Source organism: Theropithecus gelada, chromosome 1 (genome assembly GCF_003255815.1).
Source record: "Theropithecus gelada isolate Dixy chromosome 1, Tgel_1.0, whole genome shotgun sequence".
Classification (NCBI taxonomy): Eukaryota; Metazoa; Chordata; class Mammalia; order Primates; family Cercopithecidae; genus Theropithecus; species Theropithecus gelada.
In genome coordinates this window covers 221,899,809-221,919,848 of record NC_037668.1, presented here as the reverse complement: position 1 = coordinate 221,919,848, position 20,040 = coordinate 221,899,809, and the positions used below count along the sequence as shown (strand labels likewise).

General features: G+C 36.3%; 1 protein-coding gene and 1 pseudogene across 1 annotated transcript; both read right to left on the bottom strand.

The window, feature by feature from the left end:
• Positions 1 to 2,650: 2,650 nt before the first annotated feature.
• Positions 2,651 to 3,589, bottom strand: LOC112610375 (annotated as a pseudogene).
• Positions 3,590 to 15,134: 11,545 nt separating this feature from the next.
• Positions 15,135 to 16,254, bottom strand: LOC112607805 (olfactory receptor 2L2). Its single transcript, XM_025358955.1, has one exon. The coding sequence runs from the start codon at positions 16,162 to 16,164 to the stop codon at positions 15,226 to 15,228; it is 939 nt and encodes a 312-aa protein (XP_025214740.1). The 5' UTR covers positions 16,165 to 16,254; the 3' UTR covers positions 15,135 to 15,225.
• Positions 16,255 to 20,040: the final 3,786 nt, after the last annotated feature.

Here is a 20,040-nt window from a genome sequence, read left to right as displayed (position 1 = left end):
ACTCAAGAGGGTGCTACCCTCATGACCTAATCATTTCCCAATGGGCCCCAACTCCTAATACTATCACATTGAGGGTTAAGATGTAAGCATATGGATTTGGGGAGGATACAAACACTCAGACCATCGTACATTCCCACCACTATCCTAGGCTGCATGATCTCATTCACTTCATGTTCACTCTTTCCATCCTTCTTGGGACTGGCCTCATGGACCCGTGCACAGGGTCCCACACTCAAAGGGCTCCATGCCTGGTTTCATGCTCTGCTGTTATTACTGGAATTTTTAATCATTTCATCTTGAAGTATGCATGTGACAGAGGAGCTGGAGAGGTTGGCAGCGTTTGCACACAGTTTTGGTTCAGTAGCAGTGACTACACAAGTGGGCTCAGGCAACACCCACATGAGGCAACTGGCCTGGCATTCTTATGCGCGCACACGCACGTGCACACAGACACACAGACACACACACACACACACACACATCTTGCAATATTTCACAGCACCACAGGACCCCAAGCAGTGGCTAGAGTATGACCGGGCTCAGATTGGTAGTGATGACACAAACAGTGTCACAGATGACAGTTGGATACAAGCATCCCTAACAGGGAAGAGAGGAGGTGCTCTCCATGGCAGGAGCAAGTGATCGCGGATGGGAGGGCTATTTTCCCTCTGCCCCAGAGCCCATCTCTGTTGTATTCATGGATTATGACCTATCTGACTGAGTTCAGGACAGGAAATGGCAAGAAGCTTAGGCAGTAAACTTTGTTCGTAAATCATCACAAAATAAAAATATATGCTGCTCATTGCAACAAAGCACAACGAAGACTTACTCTGATTCATAAAACAAGTTCAAAATATATGTTTTAACTGCTACAACATTGTAAACCAAATATCCACAGGTTTTGAAATAGAAATGACGTTTAAAGAGCATTGAAATAATTTTAACTATGTAATACTTTACTGTTAACTGTAGTCATGGAAGAGAACACTAGAATGATTTGTACAAAACACTGGTGAAAGAAAATGAAGAGGAATACAAACAAATGGGAAGACATCCAATGCTCATGGATCGAAAGAATTAATATTATTTAAATGACCAAACTACAGATTCAATGCAATGTCTATCAAAACACCAATGACATTCTGCACACAAACAGTAAAAAACATTCTAAGATTTGTATGGAACTATAAAAGACCCCAAATAGTTAAAGCAACCTTGAACAAAAAGAACAAACCTGGAGGCATAACAGCACCAAACTTCAAACTATACTACAAACATGGAATAACCAAAACAGAATGGTACCGGTGTAGAAAAGACGCATAGAACAATGAAACAGAACAGAGAACCCAGAAATAAATCCACACATCTACAGCTAACTGATTTTTTTATTGTTAATTACTATAATAGTAATATAGAATTGTGGAGTGTATGTGATGTTTAGATAAAGGCATACAATGCGTAATGATCAAATCGGGGTAACTGGGGTAACCAGCACCTCAAATATGTATTATTTCTTTGTGTTGAGAACATTCCAATTCCACACTTTCAGTTATTCTTTAAGATGTACAATAAATTCTACAATAATTTATTGTTTACTATAGTCACTCTGTTGTGCTACTAATTACTGGCTCTTATTCATTATATCTAATTATATTTTTGCAACTATTAATCATCCCCACTTTATCACCCCTCCCCAGCACCCTTCCCGCTCTCTGGTGACCATCAGTCTATTCTCTATTTCCACTAGTTCCATTTTTAAGAATTTTAGCTCCCACAGATGAGTGACAACATGCAAAATCTTTCTGTGCCTGATGTGGTCAACTGATTTTTGACAACAGAGCCAAGAATGTTCATTTGGGAAGCAGACAGTGTCTTCAATATACTGTGCAGGGAAAACTGGATATTTTTAAGCAGAAAAATGAAACTAAACTCCCAATCCTTATACCATACCAAAATCAACTCAAAATGGGTTAAAGACCTAAATGTAACCATTTTTATTACTTCTGGCACATTCCAGTCCTTGTTGACCTACAATATACATGATGTTAAATCATTTCCTGGGATTAATTCCCCTATAAAACACATAAACTTGTCATAGGCCATCCAGAGTGGTATCAGGACTTAAGAATCCCTGTTGAGCTCTCTGCTAAATTGTGTAAAAATAACTTCCCTAGGTTGAAAGAAACAGTAACTGGTACATTAAGTGTCTAAATAAGAAAGACATTTTACAGTTTTCAATTGGATCCACCAAGTCAAGAGACTTTTTTGTTTGTTTGTTTTAGACATAAAAAGGTAAATTTAAAATTGCTGGAAAATAAATTGACAATAATAGAATTGCTATACTAAGTGCCAACTTCAGTTAGAGAAATTTCACTTCCATTTCTGTATAACTAAAAACAAACATTCTCATTGACAATATTTTGGCAAAAGTATGTGCTTTCAAAAATTATGGGAAAAATGTGATGAAGAAAAAGGTTGTTTAGAATTATATACATCTTTGTAAAACAATTTCGTACAGAAATCAGTGAGGTTTTTTCTTCTGTTGATTACTTTTTGCTCCTGCAGTCTAGGAATGAAACAATATTTTAATTACTATACACTGCTGAATGGATGTGTATCTGAGCCCTGAGACCTTAGGCAGAAAGTGTGTCTACATTTTCACAGAGCAGAGTCTCTGGCTCACTCGTGTCAGGGCCCCCATCACCTCCTTGTTTCTCAGGCTGTAGATGATGGGGTTGAGCATTGGGGTGAGGATGGTGTAGAAAACAGCCAGAACCTTGTCCTCTGTTGGAGATCGCAGGGATCTCGGACGTAGATAGGTGTAGACAAAAGGTGCATAGTAGAAAGTTACTACAGTGAGGTGGGTGCTGCAGGTCAGGTAGGCCTTCTTCCTCCCTTCTGCAGATTTCATGCGGTAGACAGCAAGAAGAACCCGGCCATAGGAACATGAAATACCAATGAAGGGAAACACCAGAAAGATGGTGGTGCTCAAAAACACTGTGCCCTCATAGACCCAGGTGTCCGTGCAGGCCAGAGTCACCATGGCTGGGACATCACAGAAGAAATGATTGATGGCCCTGGATTGGCAATAAGGAATATGGAGAATATATACAGTGTGAGCACAAGCATTGATAGAGCCTATGATCCAAGATCCTGTTATCATCAGCACACACACTCTTTTGCTCATGCGGATGAGATAGTGAAGAGGAAAGCAAATAGCAATGTAACCATCATAGGCCATTGATGTCAGGAGTAGCGCTTCTACAACGGCTAAAGTCGTGAAGAAGAAACTCTAAATCACACAGCCAGTGAAGGAGATAGACTTGTTTCCATGCAGAAAATCAGAAGCCATCTTAGGAACAATGGTGGAGATGTAATTTAGGTCAATGAGGGAGAGCTGACTAAGTAGGAAATACATGGGTGTGTGGAGATGGGTGTCCAAGAAGATGAGAAGAATCATGGATAGGTTTCCAATTAGAGCCATCAGGAAAATGAGGACAATGAGAATGAAGAGAAAAAGGCCAATTCTTGATGGTGGGAACAACCCCAACAAGATGAAATCAGTTGATGTTTGATTGTAATTTTCCATGGGGCTTTCACATGATCCTTCCTGAAGGGAGACACAAGGGTAAGTGAAGTACAGAAATTCGTCCTTGTCCGCAGAATTTCAATCCCCGAATAGACCAATAACAAGTTCTGAAATTGAGGCAATAACAAATAGCCTACCAACCAAAGAAAAGGCCCGGGTTCCGATGGATTATAGCTGACTTCTATCAGAGGTACAAAGTGGAGCTGGTACAATTTCTTCTGAAACTGTTCCAAACAATGGAAAAGAAGGAAATCCACCATAATTCTTTTTTTTTTTTTTTTTTTTTTTTTTTGAGACGGAGTCTCGCTCTGTGGCCCAGGCTGGAGTGAGCGGCGCCATCTTGGCTCACTGCAAGCTCCGCCTCCCGGGTTCCCGCCATTCTCCTGCCTCCGCCTCCCGAGTAGCTGGGACTACAGGCGCCGCCACCACGCCCCGATAATTTTCTGTATTTTTAGTAGAGACGGGGTTTCACCGTGTTAGCCAGGATGGTCTCGATTTCCTGACCTCGTGATCCGCCCACTTTGGCCTCCCAAAGTGCTGGGATTACAGGCGTGAGCCACTGCGCCCGGCCTGTATACAGTATTTAAAACAGCACAAATTTTGACACATGCTACAACATGGATGAAGCTGGAATACATTATGCGAAGTGAAATAAGCCTGTCACAGAAAGACAAATATTGTGCGAATTCACCTACATGAAGTACCCACAGTAGTGAAATTCATGGACGGAAAGTGGTATGTTGGACCCCAGAGGATGGGGGGAAGGAAGAGAAGGAGAGTAATTGTTTGACAAGAACAATGTGTGAGTTGGAGACAATGAAATTGTTTTGGAGACAGGTTCATGGTAGTGATGGTTGCACAACAATATATGTACTTAATGACACAGAACTCTACACTTAAAACAGTTAAAACTGTGTTTCTGTTATGTATATTTACCCTAACAAAAAATCACTTAAATGTACTGAAACTATTCCAATTAGGATTTGCAAATACATTTTTTAAAAATCTTGGCAGGTTTTTAAGCCTCTGCAGAGCAATTTATTTTCAGGTATTTTATGATATTGGTAATTTTTGAAAAAAAAATTTAGAAGAGAAAATTGTTTTCATAAATGTCATTTGTAATCAATAGGAGATTGGCATTAAGACAAATCCAATACTATATACAAAACCAATACTATAGAATTTATATTATTGGTTAATTATTGGTAAGTAGAAGAGGTAATATTTGAAATTGTTAATCCAATTTACATTTCAAACATTTGTATCATTTGTATTTTACGTAGGGCTTTCTATGACAAACTGTCCAAGAGATAGTTTACATTATCCTAATTTTAAACAGAGGAAAAAAGAACAAAAAATAGCTTAATAAATGACACATCAGATCTAATAGTTAATGCCATGTTTTATGACTGCCAATGTATCATCTTTTTATTATCCATGTTCCAGGGTTCTAATATTCTAATGCCCTATTACATAATATTATTCAAATAAAATTAGAAGCTGGTTCCTGACAGGAAAGCAGCCTCAGCCATGATGTTCCCGTTTCAATAATGTGAAGAAGATATTTTTTCTTATGTAAAAATAAAATCCAAATTGATTATTTCTGACCCTTTTATTTTTTTATTTACAGAAATAGCTATAAGGAAGGCAAACTAAGAAACATCTTTTTTTTAAGCAAACTAAGAAACATCTTTACTTGCTTTTACTTTCTTTTCACTAAACATTCAGTATGCAGGGGTCAACGTTACTGAAATAATACACAGGAGGAAAGAACAAGCAGAAAAAGTTCTGGTCAAGATTTCAGAGTCAGTAGGAACCACAAACCTTAAACCTGAACTGCGTCTCACATGAAAGGAAGGAGGGAGGCATGAACTTTCATGCACTCTCTTCACACATTGGCACCTGGAACGTCACAGGATTCATTCCTTGATTCTTTTGGAGTTCATCAAAATACCTCTTCAGATTGGTATCACCATTCATATTTTATAGATGACAAAACTGAGATTCAGAGATTTTCAGTAAACTTCTCTAGATCCACAAACACACATACATATATGCATATGTATATACACACACACAAACCTATGAGTAAATGGCACACCTACATAAATAAACATACATTAATGTAAATCTTTTAAAAATGTGTGGTGTCGTTCATCCCTCAAAAATTTTTGGCAGTAAATCTGAAATAAGGGCGGCTCACTTTTTAATCACCCAAAACAAAAAGAAAAGAAAAAACGGTAAATTTATTAAATTAAAAACTCCATATAAGTGGTAAATAATTGAGAAAATATAAAAATTTAAAACAACAACTAGGATTATTTTAATGATTAAACTTTACTCATTACAATTCTTCTTCTGTTTCCTCATATCACCTGTTTTTAATGTACTTTCACTTCACCTGGCAACAGTTACATATCTTCACAGAAAATTGGTTTCTCAGAAACTCTAAATGAAAGACATTTTCTATCTTGTTCCCAGTGTACAAGTTTCCCTACTGGAAGAATTCAGTTACAGAAAAACACCCGTATAAACTCCTGTGTAAATCATGTTGAGGATGAACATATTCAGCATAATAATTACAATTCTCCAAACGCTGCCCAAGTTTCAAATAAAGTACCTATTACTAATTTTGAAGTCAAAAACGTCATTGCATTGCATGAATCTCTTTCCTATCCTTCAATTTAGAATTGAAAGTAAGATGAAGAAAGTAGCCTAATTTTAGTGATTCATATATTCACAGAAGACAAAGATTGTTCACCTATAGTCTACTTATCACATGGAAGAATCACGGAATCACAGGATTTGAAGAGAGTTACTCATGACCGTGCAGTGACCTTGTGACCAAGTTGGGAACCAAGGAGGATGGTCTTCTTGAGTCTAGATACTGCAGTTTTCCACTGAGGCACAGATTTTCCTTCCTATACTTTCCTCAACTTTGATCAAACAGAAAAACCATTATTCATCCACAAAATAAGTCTGGTCTCCTTAAAATTGACAGGATCATTTGCATAGGTGCAGAAAACTGGATTTACAAAAAAAAAATAGAAAGAAAGAATAAAGAAGAAAGAAAGAAAAGAAAAGAAAAGAAAAGCAAGCTAGGAAGGCAGGGGCACACGTTGGCTTTCCTAGAAGTTTTATAAGAAATCAGATTGAACTTTTAAAAGTCTGCAAAATCCAAGACACTCGTCATGGGATTTTCCAGAATCTGGATTACTTTCTTTCTTCTGAAGTGATATCTGTAATATCCTAAAGTTCTGAATCTTTGAAAGTTCCAGAAAGTGATCTCCCTACTAACACATAGGGCTGGGAAATGGTAAAACCGGAAGCAGCATCAGTTTCACTGAAAGGGCAGTGAAGTCATTGCCTCCATGAGTCAGTCTTAATTCCTTAACACAAGCTGTCTGTACCTGAACCTGCATGTCTATAGTAAGAATTATTTCATATTGATAACACTTGTCTCGAATGTCAATCAGATGACACAGAAGAGTGTCCTCTGGGGTCTAGACAAGGACAGCTCTCCACAGCATCCTGACATGGAATCCTGAAGGAGATTCCTCCTTCCTTCAAGTTCCTCCACAATGGATTCTCCTAAGAAGAGACAGAGTACATAATGTTGTATATAACTGACTTAGGAATAACTGATCTTATTCATATTTATGCAATGTGTATTTGTAATTGTTGAGAAGGGTATGAAGTTGGAGAACCATAACTATTTAAGCTGTAAAGGAGTAAAGAATGTAAAGTGAATATTTGCTTGTGTGTATGTGGGCTTCCAAGTCACAACCTGCAGTGAGGCCCACAACAGTGCATCAGCTCTCACAGATAGATGCACAGGTAATTAGGTAGACAGACATTTTCATGGATATATGGAAACTGATTATGAAAGTATATCCTTTGACTGTAGTTTTGGAATGAGGGTGTGCTTACTCTGCTTCACTGGGTAAATTCAAGGGACAGAGACTCCATTTCAAACTAAATAAAATTCTATCTCTTACAATTACTAGAAATGTAAGCTTTTGTTGATGAATATCTGATCCTGTATTTTATAATTACAACAGGGAGAAGAATCCATGGGTTTCCGGGAGCTGTCTGTGAGCTAGTGAATGTGTCTTGACTGGGTGTATCACTGAAGCTGCAGGTTTCAGCATTTTCCTCATTACCATTGCCCTCACCATCAAGATAATCACTATCACTTACATTCACACACTTGTTATCCACTATGACTGTAGAATAATATAGCCTTCACATTGTTTCCACATACTCTTCTCATTTGCTTCTCACAAAAACTTTGAGTGGTTGTTAAGGCAGATATTTATATTATTTCACTGGAACTTTACATTATGTACCGAAAGAAAAAATTAATACATTGTAAAAATTAAAAGCACAAAGCACTACAATTTGGCACAAATTGGGTGTAAAAACAAAATCTGGATACCCATAGCACAGTTACTAATCATGTGGTTACCTTCATTATTTATTTCCAGAAGAAGGTCCTTCTTTTAAGAAAATATATCATTGCACTAGAGACTGGCAATTTCAACCATTCTTATTGTGCCTTTATTTAATGCTCTTTTAACATGTTTATGCAAAAACAACACTAGTACTTTCCAGGTATTTCATTAGACAGACTGGATTCAAATAAGGTAAAATACAAAGTGAGAAGCAGTGATACGTTTATAATGAGCGTCACATAATCACTGATCATTCAGGGCAAAATAAATCAAATGAAAAAAAAATCACCAGCCAGGCAGGAATGAGGAAACGTTGCCACCTACAATAATTATTGTGAATATGGGTTATTTAGTTTCACTGGATCCCATAAAAGCATAGTCTAGTATCATTTATCCCTATCTCTTCCATTGACCATCATTTCCCTTCCCCTCCAGATAACACATTTATGAACTGGCTGCAAAACCACTTTTGGTTGTCTGCATTTCATACTCCAAGATGTCTGCTGAATGGTGTTACAGAAAGCACAGTCACTCGTGCTGAAATTCACCTCAATTCTATGTCTGAAACATAGAATTGCCAGAGTCCCTTCTTCCCTGTGATCAATAAAAATTTAAAAATACAATTATAATTAGTACCTTTATTATTTCCTCATTTTCAAACACTCATGCCTTGCTTAGCTGACGGCAGTCCTACAGTCATCATAGGAACAAAGTCATTTTTCTGAGTAAGCATTAAGAATATTTTTTAAAGAAATGTATATATTCACTCATCATCCCTACACATGAGATTTCAGAGACCTTCATGGGGATTCAGTAGCGATCACGCATCCTGTCCTTCTTTACCTGGAGAATGAGATTAACAGTTGTTTTGCTGGTATTCACTGGGGACTGTCCACTGAGACTTTGGACATTTTAGGCTAAGTCACTAATAACAGAAGATGGCCTTAGTCCAAGGTTCAGAAATGAGTTCTGATCATGTTTTTAGATGTTTCAAGGCATGTCAAGGGTAAACACAGTGAAGAAAGAAACAAGCATATTTATTCACATTATTTCAAATTTGTTTTTGTTTCTAAACTTTATGAAACCCTATAGTTTGAATGTTGTTATTCAGGCATCAACAGTAACAATGTGTCTGCATTCATTAGTTTCTTTCTCACTTTGATTTATATTGGCAATAAGATTTAAACCACTAAAATAGAATAAGGTTAATTTAATAAAAATACATAAGTAGAAATTATTAAGCTATCACATACATGGGAGTTATCTTTTAACATATTTTAGGTATTATACACGTTCAAATTGTTTTGTTTCATTTGGAAATGCTCATTAAATTATAAAGTGATTTTCTCCTGTTAAATCAGATGATAAAATGATGTTACTACTCTCTTTGTTTTATTAATATTTAGAAAATATTTAGTAATTGAATAAATTTTTATTCAGTAGAGTGCCTTAAATGTTCTCAAATTTCTTGTTTCTAGTAAATGAATAAATTATACCACCTATATGGGAAAAGAGGTATTCATTCATTTTAATTTTTTTGAATGTTAAAAGTATTTGAGTTTTTCCACATGTATTTAATAAATTATTTGACACATTTTGATATTTATTTTTATTTATATTTGTTGTGATATATATTTTGATATGTATAGGCTAGTCAGATGAAGCAGTGGGAGTGGAGAAGGAACCAAGAAACCTGTAACTGGTTGTGATCAATTAGTTGTAAACACCACTGCACTCAGACCAGCCAATTTGATATATTAATGCATGTATATGCTGTATAGCAATCCAGACAGGGTAGTTGGTGTACATTCTTGGAAATGACATTTTCCTGAAAGTAAATATACAGTGTATATATATATATACACATACACACACACACACACACACACAAATATACATCTGTTAAATATACAGATGTTTCAATATTCCTGCATTTGAAAAGCTGAAGAATTTTTTTGTCAAGTTTAAAACCTTGGCTGTTAACATAATGGTAGATGCCATGTCTAGTGCAAGCAGGGAACTGTTTTCACATCTTCAAAAGACAGAAGACAAAACCTATTTGTGCTGAAAGATGAGGTAAGAATCCTCATCTGATGTGGGAAGACAGACTTCAAGGGAATTTCTGTAAAAAAGAAAGACGTTTAGGTTTACCTCTCAACTACCCACAAGGGTCATGTATGCAAATATGGGGGATACAAGTCAGCAACTTACTCCTGAAATACCCAGAACTCCCTAGAGTAGGCCACACTTGCTTTATTCTGAAAGAAGAGTTTAGAAAAAGGAATGTAAATAAAACTGAGCTTTAATTTTAGATTTTAAGATGTCTGTGTTCAGTGCATTTGAACTATTCATTAAATCGCATAGATCTTTAAATGCATAATCGTATTTATCAATTTGGAAAAGAAGTCCCATTCTACGTCCCAAAGATACAAGATTCAGGTGATAACCATTTATGTTAAATGTTTGTAAAAGAGCGGGAGACAGTGGCACAGGCCTGTCATTGCACCTATGGGGAGACTGAGGCAGGAGGATTATTTCAGCCCCACAGGGTTCAATGGTCCATGGAGTGGTAGCTGACCAAAACAGTGGGAGTTGAGCAGAGAAAGTTTAACAATCATAGGTCAGCTGAAGGAGGAAGAGGAAGGATGCCTCAAATCAGCCTCTGGAGAGGCTTGGGGATGGCGTTTTTAAGGAGTTCAGATGCCTGATGAGCTAAAGTGTGGGGATTGCTGATAGGTGGAGAAGTGAGTGGTGAAGTCATGAAACAGGGAGATGAAGCTGCTGCATCCTCCACTGAGTCAGTTTCTCAGACAAGCTCTGCAGACCCACTGCGTCAATGGATCCATTGTAATTCAGGATCTGGAAAACATTCTAAATGGAAAACATTCTAAATAGAAAACTTGAAGTTTCCTAAAATTAAAGGTGATATCTAAAGAAGCAATTAAGGGAAGTGAGGACCTGGTGACAGGGACCAGCCTGGGCAACACAATGACATCACGTCTCAAAAAAGTAAACAAAAAATAAATTCTAGAGGAATTACAAAAAAACAAAAAACCATTCTGATGAATATTGACTGAGATGTGGATAGGTTTCTGCTCTTCATAAATAGACATATGTATAGTAAAATATGTCTCATTAATGAATCAAGAGATCTGACTCAGAAAATATTTTATTAATCCACTAATTATGCTCTAGATTGTACAAAATCACACTGAAACACAAAAATTTTTTCTGTAAACACTTTGCAGGCTGACTTTAATTATTACGTGAAAATTCAATGGGCTGAGAATAAGTAAACATGCTTTGAGCTATGAAGAGGTTGAATGTAGAACAGGTACTCAAGTGCAACATCTGGGCATGTGAAGAGGAAAAGAGCAAGCCACTGATGGTAACAGATAGTCTGTGGAGCCATAGAGAAAAGAGATTGTTGCAATACATCTTGTTGACTCATGTTATTATTAGAAATAGTGGGATGCATGAGAGTGTAATAGGAAGATAATGTGGAACAAGCACATTCAGCATGCTTCCTTGTGTAGATGGTACCTGATGTTTACACTGAGAAAAGGGAGTGTTGGGGATTCATGCAGTGAAAGAACTTGATGAGAATAGAGAACAATGCATTAAAGAAACAAGCTATTGGACCTAATGTCACGAGGACTGGCTTTTCAAAACTTGTTCAGAGAACTGCATTCAATTCAGCATGAAGAGAACATTCAGTTCCAGGTAGAGTCAGATGTAGAAGGGAATTAGCCAATGGAGAGAATCACATACCATACTAAGGAAAGTGACATCATCAAAATATATTTTAATTAGATAATTCCAGGAACAATTCAAGCCAGTCTGAATGATTGTTGATTTTATTAAAGATGTACCAGACAATGTTTTATTTTATTAAAGATATACAACATGGTGTTTGACATCCATATACATATTGAAATGGTTACCACACTCAACTTATACAGCATGTTCCAGTTATGATTTTTATACGAAGAACACTTAAAACTCACTGTCTTAGCAAAATTTCAATATATAATACAATAGTATTAACCATAGTCTTCATTAGCTATCTAGACTTACTCATCCTGCATAACTTCAAGTTTGTACCATTTGACCTAAACTCTTTCTCTCCCTCCCCACTGCTAGTAACCACCAATTTCCTCTCTGTTTCTATCTATTCCACTTATTTTTAGACCCAAAATATAAGTGAGATCATGTAGTATTTCTGTGTGTGTTTCTGAAAGCCAGTCTGGATTGAAGGACAGAAAGAAGAGAAACCAAGACTTGTACTGGGAGGCTACAGTCACAGTAACATAATCATTCCCGATTTTTCCCAGCTTCTGAGACCAAATGGGAATCAACTGTGGTTGGGATTCTCCCTAGGAAAGCTCCATGCCACAAAATCTGAAACATACAAGACCTTTAAGATGCCAAAGAGAATAAGAGACATTCCTGCATCCCTGCCACACATTGTGTTCATTAACGAAATGAAGACAGCCTTTCTACACAGCTCTGAGTCACACTCCATCACTAGGTCCTATAGGTGCCAATGCATGTCCATTGGTTTTACAAACTCTTTCATGACAAGTTCCCTCTCTCTCTCTCTCTCTCTCTCTCATCTCTTTGTCTCTCTCCATTCAGTCATTCAGTGTCTGTCCAAATAGCATCACAGGAATTTGTTGGCTTAACTGAGGAATCAAGACCAAATCATATCTACTTTTTCACCTCCCATATCTGTTTCTCTAAGTATCATGCATACAACAAACTTCTTACGTATTCCATATCTCCCTTACAATGATGATGTAAATAAATAAATGAGAGGCATGGTACTCCTGGTTCAGCAGGAAGTCTAGATTCCATTTACTATCCTTTATATATATGAACTCTCTTTTGACATGCCTCAGAGAGCAAACCTTTCAATATCCATGAGAGAACATATACACTTATTCCTCTACCTGAGGAGTAACAATAGCAACAAAATAAAATTGACAAGAGACACCTAATTAAATGAAAGAGCTTCTGTACAGAAAAAAACTCTCAATGAGGAAACAGCCAACCTACAGAAGAGGAAATAATATTTGCACAGTATGCATCTGACAAAGATTAAATGTCCACAATCTATAGGGAAGTTAAATAAATCAAGAAGCATAAAATTAACCCCATTAAAAAATGCAGAAAGTACATGAACAATGGAAAGACACATCTGTGAAGACATACAAGTGGCCAACAAACAAGAAACAGTACTCAGCATCACCAATCATCAGAGAAATACGAATCAGAGCCACAATGAGAAACCATTTTACACCAGTAACTATGGCTATAATTAAAATAAAACAAAAAACACCAGATGCTGGTGAAGCTGGAGAGAAAAGGGCATTCTTATACGCTGTTGGTGGGAATGTAAATTAGCCCAGTCACTATGGAAAGCAGTCTGCAGAGTTCTTAAAATACTTAAACAGAGATATCATTTGACCCAGAAATTCCAGTGCTCTGTACACACACACACACACACACACACACAAAATCATTCTACCAAAAAGACACATGCATTCATATGCTCATTGCTGCACTATTCACAACAGCAAAAACCTACAATCAACTGAGGTGCCCATCAATAGTGAATTGGAATAAGAAAATATGCTACACATATACCATGAAACACTACACAACTATAAAAAACAACAAGAGCACACTGTTTGCAAGCAACATGGACAGAGCTAGGGGCCATAATCCTAAGCAAATTGACTAAGTAAGAGCAAACCAAATATAGAATGTTCTCACTTGTAAGTGGGAACTTAGCATTGGCCCACACATGGACATAAATATGGTGACAATAGACACTGTGCACTGCTAGAGGGAGGGGGTGGGATTAAAAACTACTAATTGGGTACTATGTTCACTACCAGGTGACAGGATCCACACTCTAAGGAACATGCAATATTCCCATGTAAAAATATCCACATGTACTCTCATACCTAAAATAGAAGTTGAAATAAAACGTATCTGCATATAACTTCAGACTCCCCCCATAACATAACTAATGATAGCCTACTGTTGACAGGAAGCCTTAAAAAATAACATAAATACTTAATTAACTCACACTTGGTATCTTACATGTATTATATACTGTATTCTTACAGTAGAGTAAGCTAGAAAAGGAAAATCTTATTAAGAAAATCATCAGAAAGAGAAAGGATATTTACTACTTATTTTGTGAATGTAGTTTGTCATAAAGATCTTCATCCATGTTGTCCTTATATTGAGTAGGCTGAGTAGAAGGAAGAAGAAGAGAGGTTGGTCTTGCTAGTCTCAGGAGTGGCAGAGGCAGAAAAAAAGCCACATGTAAGTGGACCTGCACAGTTCAAATTTGTGTTGTTCAAGGACCAACTGCATGTCAGTCATTCACCACTGCTGTCACTTGGATAATTCGGGGCTTTTCTTACTTGCTCATTCTACCTTCCTTCTTGCCTTCTCTCCTCAGATATTAAAGAATTTCTCAGGAATGGGCTCTTCTGGAGAGCCATGACCTTTCACTCAGAGAAAGGACCTAAGCAGATAACTTTTATGAAAATAACGTTGATCCTTTCGGGCACAAGCCTAAACATGTATAAAAATAGTGGAGCAGAGGAGATGATCCCAACTCACGCTAAATAGACCCATTGATTTATGAGAAGAGTAAGTAGAAATAAAATTGTACAGCAGAGAATGTCTTGCATGAGAATACCAGTGGCTACTCAGGAGGAAAACGTAGAGTGTGTTGTGATGTGACTGGGAATGTTTTCAATAACCTACTTGACACCCAACTGAGTCTAAGTCAGCTACAGTCTAAGAGGTTCTATAGAAGGTAACCGTATAAAACCTCTTATAGGGAAACTCTTGTTTATCTAAAGCCAAGTAGACTGCTCCCCAGACATAATTATTTATCCTGAGGTAAACATTTAATAAATCATTACTTTAGGAAAAAAAATGAATATATGATCTATCTTTTGATAATAAGAAACAAATACAAGACCAAAATAGATGTCTTAGAATATGCAATTGAAATGTCAAGACTAAATTAAAATACAAATATTTTAGATAAATTTCCATTTGACACAATGGGCATGTAATAATATTTTCCTTAACTCCTGTACACTGCTGAGTTGATATGAACCTAGAGCTTTGACTCTAAGGCAGAAAGCATGTCTACATTTTCACAGAAAAGATTCTCTGAATCACTCGTGTCAGGGCCCCCATCACCTCCTTGTTTCTCAGGCTGTAGATGATGGGGTTGAGCATTGGGGTGAGGATGGTGTAGAAGACAGCCAGAACCTTGTCCTCTGTTGGAGATCGCAGGGATCTTGGGCGTAGATAGGTATAAGCAAAGGGTGCATAGTAGAAAGTCACTACAGTGAGGTGGGTGCTGCAGGTCGAATAGGCCTTCTTCCTCCCTTCTGCAGAGTGCATGCGGTAGACAGCAAGGAGAACCCGGCCATAGGAACACGCAATACACATGAAGGGAAACACAAGAAAGATGGTGGTGCTCAAAAACACTGTGCACTCATAGACCCAGGTATCCGTGCAGGCTAGGGTCAACATAGCTGGAACATCACAGAAAAAATGATTGATGGCTCTGGACTTGCAATATGGGATACGGAGTGCATATACCGTGTGAGCACAAGAGTTGACGGAGCCTATCATCCAAGATCCTGTTATCATCAGCACACACACTCTTTTGCTCATACGGGCAGGATAGTGGAGAGGAAAACAAATAGCCACGTAACGATCGTAGGCCATTGATGTCAGGAGCAGTGCTTCTGCACCTGCTAAAGTTAAGAAGAAGAAGCTCTGAATCCCACATCCAATGAAGGAGATAGATTTGTTTCCATACAGAAAATCATAAACCATCTTAGGAACAATGGTGGAGATGTAATTTAGGTCAATGAGGGAGAGCTGACTAAGTAGGAAATACATGGGTGTGTGGAGATGGATGTCCAAGAAGATGAGAAGAATCATGGATAGGTTTCCAATTAGAGCCATTAGGAAAATGAAATCAATGAGAATGAAGATGAAATGGCCAATTTTTGGTGGTGGGGACAATCCCAAGAAGATGAAATCAGTTGATGTTTGATTGTAATTTTCCATGGAGCATTCATACGATCCTTCCTGAAGGGAGACACAAGGGTTAGTGAAGTACAGTAGCTCCCACTTATCTGCAGGGGATGCATTTCAAGCCCTCCAGTGGATGCCTGAAGTTGGGGTTTACACTGAACCCTATAGACACTATTTTTGTATCAATAAATGCATATTATAAAGTTTAATTTATAAATTAGGCAAGGAAGAGATTAACAAAAATCACTAAAAATAAAATAGAAAAATTATAATTATATACTGTAATAAAAGTTATGTGGATGCAGTTTTTCTTTCTCTCAAAACATCTTATTGAACAGTGTTCACTTTTCTTCTGATGATAAAATGCTTCAGGGGAAGATAAAATATCTACATGATGAGACAAAGTGAAGGGAACAATGTAGGCACAGTGATGCAACATTGGGCTATGACTGAAAACAAATTTAAAATTTATGAAGTGCTCATTTGTGGAATTTTCCATGCAATCTCAGATGACAGTTGATTGCAGGAGAAACCATGAAAAGCGAAGCAGTGGATAAGGGGGACTAGTTATAGAACAGTAAGCCAATGGTCTTAAAAAATCCTTAGTTTAGTCAGACTATGAATTATTTATACAATTTTACAACTCATAAATGACGAATTAATCTTTCCTATTTAGAAAAAAATCACATTTTCTTATCCAGAAATTATATTTTGTGAGATAAATATTTATAACCACAATTTTTAATAATAAATATATACATTTATAGGAAAAAAATTTCTCTTACAACTTCAACAGGATATGAATGTTTGCTGCCCAACACAAACCAGATGTCATCAAGATAATTTGTTATGTTTAAAACACACACATGAAACGGTAAGTTTCATGCATATGTTATGAATCCATATTATGAACAATTAAGCACTACTTTTTCAGGATGATTTTTTTCTACATTTATTTTTTAAAACTTACTTTTAAAACTGCAGCAGTCTATGGCTCATTTGGAGTAAGTTATATTTCCTTCTTGAATGGTCTTTGCATGATAATTCCAAGTCAAACTTTCACTAAGTTAAACATCATTATTTGGTTCTTCTATTTAGACATGTAGAATACATCCTTATTTTAAGTACTTTTTTCATGAAATGTAATTCATATAGTTCATTTCTAATGTCCACCACTATCCATTCTCTTTTGCCTTCTCATCCAATTTCAGAATTCTCAAGTTAGTGCAGACCCCCATCTGAATATCTATATGCCAAGTTCATTTTACCTTCCATGTCTCTGCTCACGCTCTCCCCAATAGGATGTGTATTCTGTATCTTTGCTTCCCTAATGCTTAGATTATATAGACTTTGTGGATTCTTCAATTCTTATGAAAGGATCATAAGAATATTTATCAATTATTCAGAAGGATTCATAAAGTATAATGTAATCTAAGCATTAGGGAAGCAAAGACAATAAATTACTTTATGATCCTTCAGAAGAAGGGGTTTGGAGAAATGATCATTCACTTAAATGGAAAAAGGAAGCAGCAACTTGACAGTTTTCTGGGTATAGGTGAATCGAGCATTCTCCTCCAGATAGAAGACATCAGTGGACAACTTTGCACTGAATGCCTAACAGGACTGAAGTCTTTAGGCTTAAATATTATTTTAGAACCAAAGGTCAGCAGACCTTTAAGGAAGTGTAGCAATGTGAAAGAGTAAGATCCACACAGTGTGCAAACACATGTCTATACACACACACACAAAGATGCATACTCACTTAAGCATCAATACACACGTATATATACCCTGAGTTAAAATTATCAGAAACCTGCAAAAAGAATGATTTTTTAAAAATAAGAATTCCTATTTTCAGGAAGGAAGATATGTATGATATGTTATGAAATCCACAAAATAAATATCATTATCTATATAAAAGGATGTGACAGGTAATGATAAATGACTCTTGGAAATTAAAAGTATAAGAATTGATAAAATTTTAAATGAAAGTTTCAAAAGACAAATTGGGAAAATTCTGTCAGAAGGAAAAAAGAAAACAAACTGAAAGGCGTGATAATTAAAGAGAGAGAAATATTAGAAAATTAATATAACAGGACCAACATATACTTACAGGCATTCCCAGAAATGCACATAGCAAATAATAATGAACTCAATATTATAAAAAAAAATTCTCCAAACTGAAATATATTAGCCACCATACTCAAATGGCATGTTAAATCACAAAGTGAGAAATCTTTTCCTAAAAAAAATTTCATGAAAATTGTTTCTCCTTGAAAACACTTCTAAAAATTTTAATTATCTAGAGATAAAATATTAAGTTTTTGAGAGGAACAGTAATAATAATCAGAAGAAATACATGCACATATGTATTACCATCAGGTTTTACAAGAGTATATATTTTTTGTATTTAATCAATAGATTCTTTTTTTTAAATTATACTTTAAGTTCTAGGGTACATGTGCACAACGGCAGGTTTGTTACATATGTATACTTGTGCCATGTTGGTGTGCTGCACCCATCAACTCGTCAGCACCCATCAACTCGTCATTTACATCAGGTATAAGATGAGACGATGCTGTCAACCCCTTGCTGCAGACGTAAATTAGAATGTATTTATGTTGACAAAGTGGGAGAAGGGTAATGAGTGTGGGGGTAGTGATGCTGGGGGGAGCAGGTAACTATTGACAGTGGCCTGTGTCATGAGTCAAGGGCTGGTATTTGGGATATTGAAATCAAGTATTAACAGATAAGGATATTGTTTGAAAATACATGGGCGAAAACAGGGCAAGACCGGTAAGAAATTTTGAAGTCCTTATCTTTAGGGTCAGGAAGACTTTGTTATGGGTCCAATATTTTAGCCTGTGGACTGTGGACACCATGTCTATGCATTACTTGAATAAAACATTAAAGTGATGTAAAAATTCTATCACAGTTAAGAATTTAACCCACAACTTCATGATAATAATGAGAATGACAATTTTAACTCTAGGATTTGGAACAAGACACAAATGTCCAATTTCACTGCATCTATTCAACATATTATTGGAAGTTCAACCAAAGCAATAGAACAAAAGAAGAAAAATAGTTACCTTAATTAAAAGGAAGGAAGCATGATAATTTCTATTTGCATACGACATAACTATATATGTAGAAAACCATAGGATTCTACACACTAAAAACTGTTACAAATAATTAGCAAAATTGCAGCATACAACAACAGCCAAAACCTATTGACTTCTATACACTAACAATTTGCTGTGATTCATTCAATGTGTCAGAAGCAAAACTGTGTCTGTTCTGAGCCTAGGCTTCGAGTGGCTATACACTAACAATAAACAATCTGTAAAAGAGATTGTGATTTTATTTACAATAGTATCAAAAAAATGAAACACTTAGGAATAAACATAACCAAGAAGGTAAAAGGCTTATACAATGAAAAATGACAAAATGTTGATTATAACAATGAAAGAAGACACAAATAAATGGAAATATATCCTGCATGTATAGATTGGAAGGCTTAACACTGTTAAGATGTCAATAATATCCGAAGTTACTTAAAGATTCAATGGAATCTCTATGAAAATTCTGATGATAAATCATTTTTTCAAAAAGAGAAAAACCCATGCTCAAATTTACATGGAATTACAAGGGACCTTGATTAGTCAAAAAGTCTTGAATACATTATTGTTTTTAAGAACAAAAGTGAAAGACTGATACTTTCTGATTTTAAAACTTACCAAAAGCCTCCAGATTTGTTCCTTTTGCTTAGTCTTGCTTTGGGTATGCGTGCTTTTTTTGGTTCCATATGAATTTTATAATTGTTTTTTCTACTTCTGTGAAGAATGATGGTGGCATTTTGATGGGAATTGCATTGAATTTGTAGATTGCTTTTGGCAGTATGGTCAT